General features: G+C 36.5%; 1 protein-coding gene across 4 annotated transcripts in view; it reads left to right on the top strand.

Moving 5' to 3' along the window:
- Ppargc1a (PPARG coactivator 1 alpha) overlaps nucleotides 1–17446 on the top strand; it is a 447934-nt gene that overhangs the window by 397102 nt on the left and 33386 nt on the right. For all 4 annotated transcript variants that reach the window (XM_010610445.2, XM_033758828.1, XM_010610444.3 and 1 more), the window contains exons 3-5: nucleotides 10474–10668; nucleotides 12484–12606; nucleotides 13466–13670. In XM_010610445.2, coding sequence (XP_010608747.1) covers nucleotides 10474–10668; nucleotides 12484–12606; nucleotides 13466–13670 — 523 coding nt within the window. The remainder of the gene's footprint in view (nucleotides 1–10473; nucleotides 10669–12483; nucleotides 12607–13465; nucleotides 13671–17446) is intronic.

Genomic DNA, 17446 nt, shown 5'->3' with positions numbered 1-17446 from the left:
AGTAAAAGAGACGTTGGCATTATTCCCCTCAAAGCGATCCTTCTTTTTTTTTTTTTTGAACACACTTATCCCATTTTTATTGGCACTTTCTGAAGCAAGTCTAGAGGTTTTCCTTCCTGACTGCCTTTACCAGATGTGATAAAAAATGTGGTGAATGCCACTGCCAAGTTCCATCCAAGAAAACGGTCTTGTAAAAACACTATAGTGTGTCCTCATCCACCTTATTCATTGTGTGTGACACTGTGTTATTTTTGACTTGTCCCAAAGTCAAAATGATGATGGAAGGTAAATGTTTTGAGCTGATTCAGGGCATTGAGACAGCCACAACACAGCAATTAAATACAGTGGACCCTCAAGTTATAATTGGCCTGACATATGAACAACTTGGTTAATTAGGTTAATGGAAGATTCAACTGCCACTTCTTATCTATAGCATGTACCCAGGTAAACATTCACATCTCAGGTGTATTGACTTACAACCAACTTGAGTTACAACCAGCCCTCAGGAACTGATCAAGTTTGTAAGCAATGGTTCTCTGTAGGCTGCATGAGAGGACTTCCAGAACTGCTTCAGAAAGTGGCAACTAGGAGAAGATAAGTGTGTTCAATTCCAGGTGGAGTAACTTGAAGATAATTATGGATAATGTGTCTATTATTGTAATAAATATTTTTAAATTTAAATATTCATGATAAGTTTTGATCACAACTCATCAGGAAAATTCAGTAAAATCGCACTGCTATCACACTGTTACTTTTTAGGTTGAAATAACATTTACCTAAGAGAATTATAACATTAAGTGAACAGGAAGAAATTAAAATTTGGATTCAAGACAGTCATTAGTATCTTATGATAAATCTTAATAACTGGTTATTTTGTACCTTGTTTTGACCAAAGAGGATTGAGAAAATCCTCTTTTACAGAAATGATTTGTAGATTGTAAATGTAAGTTATAGATTTTAAACTTCTCACTTTCACTTTTTAATACTTTTTCCCTAAGTTTAACAGAAAATGATTCTATTTGGGTAGTTTGTGCAGTAGTGATCTCCACTGTGTTCATGATAAAATAAACAACACATTTGAGTGAGCATGATGCTCTGTAAAAATAGTTATGTTGGATTTCAATACAACTATATGGACAGTCAAAATATGTACAACCATATTCACAGTCAATCCTTCCCGCAACTGTACTAATGGTATTCATGTGTGGGTTCCATAGAACACAGTCTTAAAACTTGTGGTTAGGATTAAAATGTATTCCCTGCTTGCAGATGAGTGTGATCGGTGGCAAAGCAGCTCAACCTGGTCTTGATCGACTGCATCAATTGTTTTCCTTGATTAGTGAGCTGAGTCTCCTGCATGGGTAGATAGGAAGCTTATCTGGTAGGATTTTATCTTCACAAAACCTTCTTGGCTCTTCCAAGATGGGCGCAAATTGCCTGCTTAGTGATGTTTTCCAATCCCCTTCCAAGCAACAGAATCAGAATGGATTAATCTCTGCCTTTAGAAGGCCCACCCAAATCCCATGCAAAAGATGAGTATTACAGTCACTTTTATATTCTCAGAGCCCAAGGGATAATTTCAGAATTAGAATCCAGAATCCCACTAAGAATATATTGGCTGCTTGCCTGGCCTATTAACTGGCATATGTGAAACGAATGCAAGCTAAGTTTAACTCATAGTCTAAAATAAACATCGCTAAAAGCATAAATATGCTGGGGTAAGAGGAGGTGGGAATCATAGAGAAAACAATGAAAGAAAAGTAAAAGTTACATTATATTCTCAGGACATCTTAGTTGTTCTTTTTTTCATTTCAGATAAGCATCTACTATTATGCCAAGTACCCTTTTTGTTTTGTTTTCCAGTGCTAGGGATCAAATTCAGAACCTCACACATATATGCTAAGCAATCCCTCTACAACTGAGCTATAGCCTCAGCCTTACAATCAAGTAATCAAGTATCTTAACAGTAAGCAAACAGGTCAAAGAGAGTTCTTATTTATAATTGAAGAACAAGAGAAATCACTATGCTGTGTGTGTGTGTGTGTGTGTGTGTGTGTGTGTACTAAATTAGGAAAGTAGACAGAATGTGTCCAGAGTGTTGGGAAGTTCTCACTGAGAAGGTGGTACTTGAAAGCATGAGAGAATGGAGAGGAATCCATGTGATCATTTGGCAGAAGACAGAAGACCCTTTGGGCAGAAGTAGAAAGATCTTGAGGCAGGAGGATGCCGAACATTTTTATCCACCAGTGATAAGGTCAGAGAGATTGAAAAGGACTTCAGCTGGCAAATGGATAGTGACAGGGGTGGATGATGTCCCAGTACAGGACAGCCATACATTAAGGTAGCTGGCTAGCTCAAGTTAAACTGGATAGTTGATTAACTCTCAAAAGTGTACAGTTTGGTGAAACACTCTTAGGATTCTGGCTTTTCCTCCTAGAGATATAAGAATCCACGGGGGTAGAATAAGAGGAGGAGCAAGACATAACTTAAGTTCATCAATTCATTTAGTTTTCTGTGTTGAGATTGGAGTATGAGGTGAGCATTGCAAGAAGCAATGGTGAATCTTGGGAAGCCCAGAAGAGCCTGTAGGACCATCATTCTGGGATATACAATGCAGCTAGAGAGCTGAGTGGTTCCAGTGAAAGACATGCAGCAAGCTGGCAAGGGAGAATAGAGCTAGGGTCATTCTCCTGACTTGTGGTTTTAGGTTCTTTCCCTTATTCCCAGTCTTTCTCTTAAACTTGAGGATGAATGGAATGCCTTGCTGGCTTTTCTCAGATCTATTAAATCTCCAGTTAAAGGACACAATTCAGTGTCTTCCTCTTCCCTCCATGAGAAATAGGCAAATAATTTCTTTTTGCTCCCCCAATGACTCATTTTGCCTAAAGATATCAGGATCATTTAGGCCTTTGTATTGAACTTCTGTTTACACATTGGTTCATAAACCCTCTCCATATAATGAATTTCACATATTCAATACATGTTTATTAACTTGTGAATGTGTGATGTAAGCTAATAAGTTAGCATGGAGTCTACCTACAGATGTGAAAATGAATTTTATGCTTACCTAAACAGGAGCATACACCTTTGTGGGAATTAAATGGATTCCCATGTGCATAACTATGTCTATGTATATATTCCATAGGCTGTACATATGGATTAGTGGATTACTTTAGGTACTCATCCTACTGAATGGTGTGAGAGCTAGGAGCCTCTCACTATTGCCATCGGGACTCCAGCCACATTTAGTTTAATGTGTGAGAAGATAGGTAGACTTGTAGTGGGTGACCACAGTTGCATGTAAGAAAAGCAAGACTATCATGGATTACAGACAGTAAAAATAGAGAGAGAGAGAAAGTTGTTTAAAAATGGTGTTCAAAATATTTAACAGCCTCTTCTACAAAGGCCCAGACCATGCAGGTTGCACATGTGAAATAAACAATCAAGGATATAATGTCTGTCCTGTACACAAATAACAGACTCACTGAGAGAGAAATTAGGGAAACAATGCCTTTCATAATAGCATTCAAAAAAATGAAGTAACTAGGAATCCATCTAACAAAAGAAACAAAAGACCTCTACACTGAAAACTACAGCACTCTGAAAAAAGAGATAGAAGAGGATGTGAGAAAATGGAAAGATATCCCCTGCTCCTGGGTAGGAAGAATCAACATAGTGAAAATGGCCATGCTACCAAAACTGCTATACAGATTCAATGCAATGCCAATTGAAATTCCAACACTATATTTCACAGAACTAGAAAAAAGAATCCAAAAATTCATTTGGAACCATCAGAGACCTAGAATAGCAAAAGCCACCCTAGGCAACAGACACATGGCAGCGGGTATAACAATTCCCAATTTGAAACTATACTTCAAAGCCACTGTGATAGAACAGCATGGTACTGACAAAGAAACAGACCTGAGGATCAGTGGAACAGATTGGAAGACACAAAAAGGACTCCAGATGCACTCAGCTACCTCATCTTTGATAAAGGAGCTGACCATCCCCACTGGAGGAAGGATGGCCTCTTTAATAAATGGTATTGGAAAAACTGGATCTCAACCTGCCAAAGATTAAAACTAGACCCTTATCTTTCACCATGCACTAAATTAAAATCCAAGTGGGTGAATGATCTAAATATTAAAACAGAAACATTAAACTTGCTGGAGGATAAGTTAGGCAGACCTCTGGAAGACATTGGCATAGGAAAAGATTTTATGAACAAATCCTCAGTTGCACGAGAACTATCAGAGAGAATCAACAACTGGGATCTCATCTTATTAAAAAGCTTCTGTACTGCAAAAGAAATCATCAACAGAACTAAGAGACAACCTACAATGTGGGAAAAAATTTTTACCAGCTGCTCCTCAAAGGACTGTTATCTAGAATATATAAAGAACTTAAAACAATCAGTCCCCCCAAATAAAAAGGCCCAATTAAAAAACGGGCATCTGAAATGAACACAACATTTCTCAGACAAAGAAGTAAAAGCAGCAAGTAAATATATGAAAAAATGTTCCACATCACTGGTCATTGGAGAGATGCAGATGAAAACAACACTGAGATTCCACCTCACCCCACAAAGAATGGCTGCTATCAAGAAATCACACAATAACAAATGTTGGCGGGTTGTGGGGAGAAAGGAACCCTTCTCCATTGTTGGTGGGAGTTCAGACTGATGCAAACACTATGGAAATCAATATGGAGATACCTCAACGAACTGAGACTAGAGGTTCCATTTGACCCAGCCATCCCTCTTCTGGGTTCTTTCTAAAAGAATTAAAAGAATTATACTAGAGTGATATATGCACACCCATTTTTATAGCGGCACAGTTTGTAATAGCTAAAACTTGGAAACAGCCCATTTGCCCATCACTTGGAGACTGGATAAAGAAGATGTGGTTTTTCTATTAAATGGAATACTACTCAGCCATAAAGAATGAGAAATTAGACTCATTCATAGGAAAATGGATACATATTGAGGATATATTCCTAAGTGAAATAAATAAGTCACACATATGTAAATACTGAATAGTTTCTCTGGTATGAATAAACTGTAATAATAGTGCATAAAATCCTAATGAGATAACTGACATTGTGAAATGGGAAAAAAAGGGCTAAAGGTGTAGGGAAAGTGGGAAGGGTACATGAAAGGTAATGAGGCAAAAATATGCGAAAATGAAAAAATGGAAATAAAGTGTTTGCAAATGGGGAGGGGAGAAGGGGGTGAAGGAAGGTCAGGGACAAGGGGAAAAAATGAGAACCAAGACCACCTGTCATGTAAAGGTACAAGATCCCAGTGATGAATGTAACTGTACTGTATGCCTAAATTGTACCAATAAACTCAATAAAGGAAAAAAATAATAATAGTTGAACAACAAAAAGCAAAAGGCCTCAAATTCTGTTTCATTTGGTTTATTCTGGGTTATTTTTAAATTTCATTTCAGAAAAAGAAGTATTTAGTTTTTCTTTATTTTAATTTCTACTTCCTGTGAATTTTTGAATGAAATGTACACAATTAAATGCAAAATTTATGCATGCAAACACTTTTTGTCAATTTGTACATGAAACGTAGGAAGAGGTCTAAAGCTTTATGTATGGAGATTCAGGAAAGGGACACCTATGATCAGTCGTATTCCTTATTTTAATTCCTAAGTTTATCATAAAAGTTACTCCTCCATTTAGTTATTTGAACTCCTGGTGGGAACCAGTGAAACAGATAATCCAAAACAGTGGATAATCCAAAAATGTCATTTATACTTGGCTTCAGAATATACTACCAGATGTTGCTCTAGCAGATTTCCCTTCCTAATTAGGTCTCACTTAAAGTAGAAGTTAATTTTGTCTTCATTAGCTGTTTCCAAATCAGCAGGATGGGGCAAGGAGGAAGCCCAGAGCATGCTGGGTATTTGGAGGAAGCTGGCCTTCAGCTATGATTTGGTGGTAGATCGTGCGCAAAGAATGAAGTTCAGATGTGGGTAATCAAGTTGACGGACATATAAAATGAAAATATTTATGAGCACTGTCTCGAAGTGTTCTCAGGCTTTCTCAAATGTTTTATTTATCCTATTAATAATGAGTGGAAAGAATTCCAAAAGTGAATTAGGCAAAAATATCATGAAATTTGTATAGAAAAAAATAGAGGCTAAGTGATTTCTTACACGGATCGATCTCTCAGTAAACAGTATCTAAGAAATTGAAACTGATTAATGAATGATAAGAAGACCCTCTGTTTCCTTCTTATTGATGATTTGAATAATGAGGAAACAAGAATTCTCCTGGCCTAATTCACATTAAGAGAGCTAAGATAATGAAGCTGTGATTAAATGGCTATTAAACTATTTTTATCAAACAGAGATCAAGCGAGTGTGAGAATCTGGGGATGCAGAGTGTAATTGCAATTCTACAAGATGAAAAAAAAATTACTATCATAAGCAGGGCATGGTCCTTCCATAATAGCTTGCATTTAGAAGTCTTTGGGATACCACATGCAGGCTTCACTCTATGGTTCTTCCCCTGGGTGTCTCTTAGCACCCTGTTAGAGGCCCTCTTCTCCTTGAGTTAGTGGATTCATTCACCCTCTGGAGTATGCAGTTGGGTGAGCTCACAATACTATCTTCCCCATTTCATTTAACCAATCAGAAGATCTTTTTGTCAACAGCTCACAAAGATGGAAAGGGCCAGGTGCCATATAGCTGGCCCAGAATTTCAATATGGAGGTGACCCCTGGGTACAGTAAGGGCCACAGTCTACCTGTGCCATTTGAATTATGTCAGACTTAGTAGTCTACATAGGGACACAGCAATCCCAAAGGGCAGCGACACCTCCAAATGAATTATTCTAAAATATCTTTTATTAAAAGTGTAGCATAGTTTAGAAATTTGGGGTTGTTGGAACAAATGTCTGTATTTTATCTGTTCCTGGGAATTCTTTACACCTGGAATGCGGTTTTGTAGATGTATCTTTTCTCTTCCTGGAGAGACCGTGGAGACTGAAGTTTTTCTGGCACACAGAAAAACTTTATTTTGTCACAGAATTATTTATGTGACAAAATAGTAGCAGAATCCCATTATGTGGTGATAACCCAAGGTTGTTAGCCCCCCAGGACCACCACCACCACAACCATAGGAAATGTTGCTTGGTAGGGAAGCAGCTCCACTGTAGAAATACCGGTTGACTGGTCTTTGTTTTACCTTCTCCCACATCCAAGACAGAACTTAATTTGTGTAGCTCCCTGCAGATCCCTTTCTTCTCTTTACTCTAAACCTCTCGGCTTTGCTTTCTTTTCTTTCTTCCTTCTTTTTAACCATAGATGGTTATAGGAAGTATATTCTTGTAAAATACTAATTCCAACAATTGAAGAACAGTATCTGAGCCCGGTCTTTGAAAGGTTATCTTGCAGTGTCATTTTACTGACTAACAATGTATCACCATACCTCGTTACTTGTGAATAGATATGTGTTCATAGGCCAGTGTACTTCATCTGCGGCAAGTTTGATTTATTTGCTCTATAAATTAGGATCAAAGCAATAATGGAAAGTGACATTAATTGTTTAACAGGCTCTTCTTTGTCACATCCATTGCCTTCTATGGGGCATGTGATTGTTGAAACGCATATGAAACGAATCGAAATTGCTGTAGTGAGAGGTAGTGTCCACTCAACTCTATATTTAGAAATCTTTGTTGAGCTTTGATGCAAAAGTGTCATCAGTAAATATCAAGCTTTCTTCCCAAACTTCCATGATTAATAAAACACAAAATATTTCAAATAATAGCAGATTTTTTCCATAATTCAAGAACTTCACTAAAATCAATTATCTTTTAGCGCTTTTCTGAGTTATTCACATAAAGAATGAAACTAAAAATTTTAATAATCGTTTTAAGTGTACACTGTAAGTAGTGAATACAGTTCTACTGATACAAGCTGGTTGAATACCGTCTCTCCATGCACACACAGACACAGACGCACAAACACAATACCAGTTTTCTATCCCACAAATACTCCCGTTCCACTGTTCTAGTAGAAAGGAGAATTAAAGTGGTTGGTGGCTTAATCAGATCTTGTAAATTAATTATGACATTATCAAGCTCCAATATTTCTGCCATTGTATTTGGTATATATTCACTCAGGCTTATTAAAGAAATTGGATAAAACTAGTGTTTAAGTGTTCTTTGTCATTTTGACTTGATTGGAATTGTCTTAGTCTGTTGACACAAGGGATAGAGCTAAGGCGCTATTGTGTTATGTGATTTAAAGCAAATAGCGGCTTTTACTATTGCTGGAAAGCCAAACACAAAATTTAAATCAGGGTAAACAAAATTACTCATTTATTGGTAAACATTCATAACTATTTTTCTTGAGCTGTTTTTAAACCTCAGTGAAAGAAGCCTTTTTGAAAAATTAGTTACCTGGAAAAATGTTCAACTTACTGAAAGTACATATGTGCTCATGTGTAGGTATTTGAAATATTTTCAAAGATTATTTTATTGAAGAATATGATGATATTTATTGTAATGCAGGTCTCATGATTTTGAGACGATTTTAAAAGGTATCCACATTTCATTGAAATACAATTTTATTCAGAAGACATTAATAATCCGAATTAACTGTGTTTTTGACATGTAGGGGAACTCAAAGAGCGGGTGGCTGGAATTTTTGGATTCCAGATTATGACCCTGAGCAGAAAATAAGAGAAACTCTTTTTACTCTTGTCATTAGGATTCCATGGATAGGGTTCAGAAGAATTGAGGCTTGGAGATATTCAATAGGCTTTTGTTACTGAATTGTACTGTTTAGAATTTAATGAAGTAGTCTGCGTCCAGAAGCAAGTGTGCCATTTTGAAATGAACAGCTCCCACTTTGGATCAGGGTTCACCTCTTTATTAGTCTGTACCTTCGTCCCCTCGTCATGCCACATGTGCTCCGTGTAGTTTTCTTGGGATCTCATATCAGAGGCAATCGGGAGAGAGTTATGCAAATGTACAAAATGCCAGTCCACTGTTGGTCAGTACAAATGGCCCTTCTTGGCCTCTTGAATCACAAAGAAAAAGAAGTCTCTCGTTTTATTCCTGCATAGAGACTGATCAGTAATGAGGGAGACAGTTTTTGTGTGGAAGTAGGATGTATACGTGATAAAGCCCTGCCTAATTTCTCTAGTAATACAATTTGATTTTCTGATTAGCTGTCTTATTCTGTGATTCTTGTAATTTTGTCAGGTCAATTAACTGGAGTTCAGTGCTAGAGAGAAAGGCAGTGTGGGCACTGCTGGATTCATTAGATGTCAGCAGCTTAGGTGCATTTTGTAATAGAATCTGCGTGGGATAATTTAGCCCGTATTGTTAATGTCATAGCATGCAGAACTTAAAAAAAAAAAACAAAAAAAAAAAACAGAATTTTGAAGCAGGTCAAATTGGGCAAACAATGTGAAATGCTAAAATAAGGAAAAGCAGTCTGCAAGGTATACATTGTTGGCAGTAAATGCAGATCAATTACTCATCAAATAGTCATTGACTATCTATCTATACTGTGTAACAAACATTGGCATTGACTGTATGGGTGCCTAAGCTTTAGTTTAGGAGTCTTTGAGTGTTCCTGTAGAGTACTGAGCATAGTATTTTTTATAACGAATTTTTTACAGGTTCTTTCTTTCTACCAGGGGGTTATTGGAGGGATAGAGTTTTGTCTTATATCTTTTTGTATAACCAACCTTTGATGATATTGGCATGGAGGAAGTTCCAGAGTTTCTGAAAAAAATGTTAGTCAAACTAAAGAATTCAAGAGAAGCAGCAGTTTTGTTGTGAGATCCAAAGTTTAGGTTTTGGAGATGAGGGAGGTATTATAAAGTAGAAATGTCTAATAGGCAAGTATAGAGATTTATAGAGAGTATAAAGGTTGGAAGAGGTGTCAGGAACAGAAATAAATGATCTTGGAGTCTTCAATAATGAGATTATAATTGAATTCATGAAAGTATTCAGATTCCCTAAGTTTCTGGTTGTATTCCAATGGAAGGTTATCTAAATATTTTAGGGAGTATGTTGTACAGGAGACCTAAACACTGTATATGAAGAGTAAGAGTTGATTAAGATTCCTTCAAGCCCTGAGAGTCTCTAAATGTTCTCTTTTGAGAAAGAAGTTAGAGAAAGAAGGGATGAATGAGCATATGGAAAATGAGTGTGAGGAAGACAGAATCATATACAGCAACATTAACCACTGACTTACCACTTTGCTAAATTTTAGAGCTCAGCAATCTGAGACTGGCACGGGAGAATTATTCATTAATTGTGTGACTCAGACTCAGAGCGAGCTAGGTGTTTGAAGAACACTCTTGGGGTCCTGGTGTGGGCATTTAAGATTTCATATATGATTTATTCACTGGCTTAGACATGGCCAGTCTATGCTGATTAATAGTGTTGGCTAACTCTGAAAGTCAACTCACTTCTATTGTTTTTTTTTTCTTCCTGTTTTTGCAGAAGATAGATGAAGAAAATGAGGCAAACTTGCTAGCAGTCCTCACAGAGACACTCGACAGTCTCCCTGTGGATGAAGACGGATTGCCCTCATTTGATGCGCTGACAGATGGAGACGTGACCACTGACAACGAGGCCAGTCCTTCCTCCATGCCTGACGGCACCCCTCCGCCTCAGGAGGCAGAAGAGCCATCTCTAGTAAGAACCCTTCCTACTCTTTAGCCCGAAATGGAGTTGCCTCTGGCTACCCGCTACGTGGGTATGGTGTAGTAGCAATAAGGTTTGGAGTTTTGATTCAGACTGATGCCAAAACTTTTCCCCAAGCACACTTAGAGTTGCAAATCCTGTGATTCTCTGTATAGAAATATTATAAATATAAAATAGAGTTCGGTGTTACCTCATGTTGAAAGCTTTTGTTGTTTATGTGTGGTGCTTCTATTTCTTGGTATTACTTCTGTTCATGGTGAAAATTTAGAAAAATTAGACAACTAAAAGAGACTAAAAATTTACCTGTGATTTCCAAAAACGTCTAGTATAGAATGATCAAAGTCTTCTCCTTTTTATTTAAAGTAGATCATGAACATGAAGGTGAAATTTTAGCTATATACATAATTTTTAGTAGTTGAACAGAATAAAATTTTATTGTAAGGAAATATTGTGATTTGTTAAGCAATCTTTATGTTTGGATAGGTGGGTTTTTTTCCCTCCTGTTTTTCACTAACACAACCTGTATAATAATTGACATGTTTGCATTTTTATCTTATGCATACAATTCTATAAATAGAATCAACAGATAAAGGACTATGCAATATTTTAAAACTTTGGATCCTGGGCCCATATTTCTTATGACGATTGAAAGATAATAGCACATTTGCAAGCTAAGTAACTTAAATTAATGGTAGGCAATGAAGAGTGAATTTGTTGGCAATAAAGAGTGAAATTTCTTCTCAACACAGTGCTTGACCGAATTCTATTAGTTCTAAGACACAGTTTGCCTTCACATCTATGGTAACCATTTGTCATTTACCATAAGTCTGACGTAGGAACATGCTGTGAAAATTATAGAATCCCTTCATCCAGACTTTGATAATGTGCTTTGACATGCCATTTAAAGGTTGTTTCTCTCATATCTGTAAGCTTTTAAATGTTAAAATAATACCATGTAGATATACAGAGACTTTAGTTGTATTCTTTTGTATTTTGAGATTTCTGGTCTTCTGGAGAATATATCAGAAGTAATTGCTTCTTATTTATTCTCAATTTGTCAGTATCATTTGCTTAGTGCGCTGATTTTTTTATGTTAATATCTGATGATTTTCATTTGCACCATTTGTTCAATTGGGAGGGTTCTCTTTGACTCAAAGACATCTGGCATGTCATGGCAGGGAGGTCCTTAAGAGTCATTTAGACAAATGAAGAAAGAGGTCAAAAAATAATAAATGCTTTGACCACATTTAAGTAACAGGCTAAGCTGCAGCACTCTAAATGCTTTCTTTCCTTTCTGAAATCAGTGATAGCCACTGCTTTCTCCTATACATTGTTTGAATCAGTAAATTTGTGTATTCCATATGTGAATCACAGTTCAAAGCATTATGGAGTTTTGCATTTATTAACACTTGACTCATTTTGGTTTTAGAAGGGGAAATGAGTATCTGGTCTTGTCCTCAACTCATTTAGCAAGGGAGCATTTTTTAACTCGTGCAGTAGTGATTTGGAAGTCATTTTAAAAATAATTGCTTTATTTTGTCTAAAACAAATTTTCAAATATTAAGAGTAATGATGCAAGTCTCAAATGTAGGAAAAGTAGTTTCGTAGTAATGCTAAACTTGTTCTTACCATTAAAAATATGTTTCCTTTAGCACTAACATGGTAAGGTGTGATATAATTAAATAGTGGCAAAATTAATGTTATCATTATAATTAGTTAATTTAAGTTTAAAATTTCAATGATATAGTCTAATGCTTAGGCAATGTATAACTTGTCTCTCTTTCTTCTTTGCTGATGTATTTCTAGCTTAAGAAGCTCTTACTGGCACCGGCAAATACTCAGCTGAGTTATAATGAATGCAGTGGTCTCAGTACCCAGAACCATGCAAACCACAATCACAGGATCAGAACAAACTCTGCAGTTGTTAAGGTACAAACATCAGTGTTTTAATGTGGGAGGACAGTAACAAAGGGCTTTTGCTTGAAGCTATAAAGCAGATGAAAGATATCTAGGTATTAATTCAACTGGAATACTGCAGCTACCTCTTATTGGTGGGACAGGTTGTGAAATGGGTTTCCAAAAGGAGCACTTGAACTTCTTGAAAATAGAGACGGTTTATGTTTGATCTTTGAGTAATTGCAGTGGAAGTGCAACTGGGTTCAGTTCTTGGCCCGCTTGCTTAATACTGTGCAGTAGCGTGGGTTACAATAGAATGGGCTGATAGTCTGGTCTTATCTATGAATGACTTTAAGATGCAGGATGGCTGTTTTGCCAGCTGTCTAACCTAAGAAAGATTGCTTTGGAATCACTGCAAAAGATCTGTCTCTGCCATTAATTGGATAGAATGCTGGCAATGACATAATTCGGTTAGCAAGCTGTATTAAACAATGTTTGTCTTGCCATTCACTGTGAGTGAAAACGGAGCGTTAAGGGGTACTTAAGAGAGTTGTGAATACTGGGCTTCAGCAATCAGTGGTAAATTAAGGTTTAAACCAGCTTATTTTTTTTTTATTCACAGTAAAGGCGCTGTAGGGTCTTGTTAGTTACATGTTGCTGAGTAGGAACATTGAAATGTAGGAGAAATGAAATAAAAAGCTGCATAAATGTCATTTAGGAATTTTAAATGTAATTTTCTTTCCTTGTTCTGCAAACAATTATTCACAGCTCATAGATCTAGTACACTTAGACTGAACACTTCACTGAAAATCTCATCTCTTCAGAAAACCTATATCCATTCTGATAAGGTTCAGTTCACTAATTTTAGCTTTCTTTGTGCTTTGTTCGTAAGACTGAGAATTCATGGAGCAATAAAGCGAAGAGCATTTGTCAACAGCAAAAGCCACAAAGACGTCCCTGCTCAGAGCTTCTCAAGTATCTGACCACAAATGATGACCCTCCTCACACCAAACCCACAGAGAACAGGAACAGCAGCAGAGACAAATGCACTTCCAAAAAGAAGTCCCACACACAGTCGCAGTCCCAACATGTACAAGGTAAATTGGGGACCAGAATTCTGATGGTGCAGTGGTGAAGCACGCACAGTCCACCCCGTTGGTGTCTGTCTGTGGAAGGAGAGTTCAGCACACTTTGTTATGGAGGGGAGAATTCTTGGACGCAGTTTGAATATATCCTATTCACCTGATGGGAGGTTAAATCACAACCTCAGAGAGACACCTGAAGTGTTATCTGGTCAGAGGGTGGCTTGGGGTGGGAAAGGATTTCAACATCCTTGAGGTTTGTAGGAATGCCTGAACGGCTGAGAGCATTGAAGTTATGGGCAAGTTGGGCTAGCCAATTCATTAAACAGGTTTTACTTTTCCCCTTCCAGTAATGGAAAAATGAGGCACCATAGATTTTTTTCTCTATACCTTAAGAAGTAGTAAATACCATTTATGCAGCCACTCCTATTAAGGGAATTCCTTTTTTTTTTTTTTATGACATGTATTAAGAAGTAGTAAATACCATTTATGCAGCCACTCCTATTAAGGGAATTCCTTTTTTTTTTTTTTAAATGACATGTATGCTTACACCCTTTTTTATTTTGTATGTAAGGATTTGGAAATTCCTGAAGTTTTTGCTCTTTCTATTAAAAAATATTATCTAGATTCAAGGAAACATCTGGGTTGATTTTTATTATTCCCATATATTGCTAGAAGGCTGGTGCTTCTGAAGCAGATTGGGGAGATGTAAAGGAAATATCTCTTGGCAAAGTCCTAATTTTATTTTTTTGGCTCATCTTCCTCAAAATGTTGTAGTCTAGGGGGTCCAAAGAGTGCTTGTTGATAGTAACTGTTGCTTTAAAATACACCGGCTTCCACTTTCTACCTGAAACACTGTGTTGGAAGGAGGGGTATTCTAAAATAGCAATTATAAACATCCACTTGTGATTTTTTTTCCTTTTGTTTCTCCAACTGCTCCTTCTAGGTACAGAGTGGTAGCCCCTGACCCCTCTTTTGAACCACAGGTATGCTGTTGTTGCTGCTGCTTTTAATAATTTTCTTTCCCAGTGTTTTGAATACCCCTCACTCGTGTCTCTCACCATTAGCATAGGATTTGAGGGATCTTTCCTTTAAAATTTTAAATTTGCCTTCAACTAGGCTTTCCCTGGTGGATATGTCCAATTCATTATCCATCTCTTTATGGCAGTTTGGGAAGATGTATTTAGCAAAATGGGCCAAATTGCCTTTGACCATATTAGTTCCCTTGCCCATATGAAAACTTTGTTACAGTTTTTGTTTTTTGGGGCACCCTCATGCTGGGGTACTCATGATATTGAAGGCTTCAGGTAAAGGGCATCTTTCTGGACTTGCTCTAGAAATTACTAGGCTTTTATTTACTTCCCCTGGGCCATATGTTCATTTTTTGGCTCTGAATTTAAAATCCTGAGATGCATAACACTGTGATCAGGGGACCTAGCCCAGCAGCACATAGTCTAAACCTCTGTATTTGAGGGGTGTACTTTTTGTATTTTGAGGTTTTCTAAAAGTCTACTTACTGTTAAACATTACTGTAATGTAAATCATGGCAGTGAAAACTTAAATAGGACCCCGGAGGATATATTCTCTAAGCAAGACCAGCTACATGCGGAATTTTTTTTAAAGGGTTTATATCTATGGCAAGACATAGAAAGCTTTCTCCTAGAACAGAACTGTTGATTAAAGGAAAAAAAGAAACTGTATAGTTATTAAGGCCTAAAAAATGAAACATGGCTATTAAAAGCCAATAAGTGCTCAACTATAGATTGTGTAAGCTATTATTCAAAATCAGAAAGTAGAAAGTATATGAACAGAGATGATAAGGAAGAGGGTGATGTTCTGAAGTTTCCTTTCTTAGTGTGCTGTAATTTGTCCTCACTGAATTTCATGTGTGCTTTTTGTAATATTGTGGGGTCACATGCTTTTCAATTCTTTTGGATACTTTGGGGATATTTTGGTATTCCATTAATTTATTCATTCATTTCTTAATGCATTTATCTAAAACTAATATGATCTGATGAAAAAGATAAAATTTCTGACCTCAAGGATCCCAGCAGTTTGTCTTTGGTCAACAAGTTCATTAAATTCGCAGTAACCCAAGTCAATGTTCTTCCAGTGGAAACGTGCGTTAACCTGAGTTTATTCAGGAATTAGGTGCTGAATGTGGTTTGGGGGCTGCATCCTTCCTATGGCTCTCATTTCCTGTTTGCCTTTGATGCCATTAAATAAGGCTGCTGAGGATTCCTCTTCTTCCATCACTCTTGGCCTCACCTGTTCCCAACTATCAGAATGTTGGGGGTCTTCTTTCAGCTTTTCAGAGATTGCTCTATATCTTGAAAACTGGACTTTTCTTTTCTGATTCTTTTTCTCTCTCTCTCTCTCTCTCTCTCTCTCTCTCTCTCTTTCTCATTCCTTCTTTTTTTTCCAGTTATAGTGATTGAACCCAAGGCCTTTACACTGACATACATCCCTAGTTCTTTTCAGTTTTTTAAAAATTTTGGGTCTGGGTTTAAAAAATTCTAAATTGCCCAGTCTGGGTTTAAACTTGTAATCCTGCCTTAGCCTCCTGGAGTACATAGATTAAAAACATAAGCTACCATGCCTGACTATTCAGCTTTTGATTTTCAGTGTACATTTATCCTGTGAAATAGCACTTAGTTCCATATCTGGTTCTATTTTCTATAGAACCTTTATGAATTATAGTAATTATTAGTTGAACACCACAAACGTGGGTAAAGTTCCTTCATAAATGCATTCTTGTTGAAAGGCTCATTAAATTAGATGCTCCCAAAAATTAATGTAAAATCAGCTCATTTATCTGTATGTATGTAAAAGCCAATTAATCAATGTACCTAATTTGTAGGAGACAGCATGAGCTTCATATTTCTGGATGCACATTGGATAGATGATATACCATTCAATTGTTTAAAAACTAAACCTAAACCTACGAATGAAATATGTAAATAGTATTTATCCAAGTAAAGTACTTAATTTCAGACTAATTTGGATATAAATAATATTTTCACATTTCAGAGGACCTTAATTACTGAGGATGATTAATTTACTTTAAAGTCTGTTAAATATAATTTCTTTTGATAATGGGAGAAAGGAAACATCATCTTGGCCAACTCTCTATATAGCAAGTTTTATGACCCTGCAAACATCATTTACCATCTTTAGGTTTCGTTTCTTTGTCCATAAAATTGGAAAGTTTATTCTAAAGACCCTTTTGGTTTCAACTCTATAATTTTTAATACATAAATAATTAACTTTTGATCTTCTCAAAGTGGTTATTTAATGAGAGAAAACTTGACATATATACATATATCTCTATAGATAAGCATAGACCTGTATACATATATTATGTGTATGTATATACCTCAAGTATGTTTCTGATCAGTTACTGCTGTTTACTGTTCAATTTTGCATTTACAAAATTGAAAAGAAGAAGTAATTGAAATATTGGAGTGAGAAGATTTGGATTCCCCCTTCATTATTGGAATGCTTCTCCTATAGGAAGTAAGATTTAGGAGAGGCTAAAAGGAAATAGTGAGCTCTTTCTACAAGTCTGTAGATTTTTCAACTGAAAAATTTAGTGTCTTACTTTAATTATCCAGCAGATTTGGGACTTGAATTCCATTTAATCCATCTGGGTCAATGTTCACAATTTGCTACGATCTCTCCATTAATTTTCAGAGAATACAATGGTTATTGCTTGAGCTTTGGCCTCACAGAAATAACCTATTTTCTGGGCTACATATAAAATTATACATTTTAGGAGTAAACTCAACTGA

This window comes from Fukomys damarensis, unplaced genomic scaffold (assembly GCF_012274545.1).
Source record: "Fukomys damarensis isolate Sample0158 unplaced genomic scaffold, DMR_v1.0_HiC HiC_scaffold_35, whole genome shotgun sequence".
Taxonomy (NCBI): Eukaryota; Metazoa; Chordata; class Mammalia; order Rodentia; family Bathyergidae; genus Fukomys; species Fukomys damarensis.
This window is presented reverse-complemented; position numbering and strand designations above follow the sequence as displayed.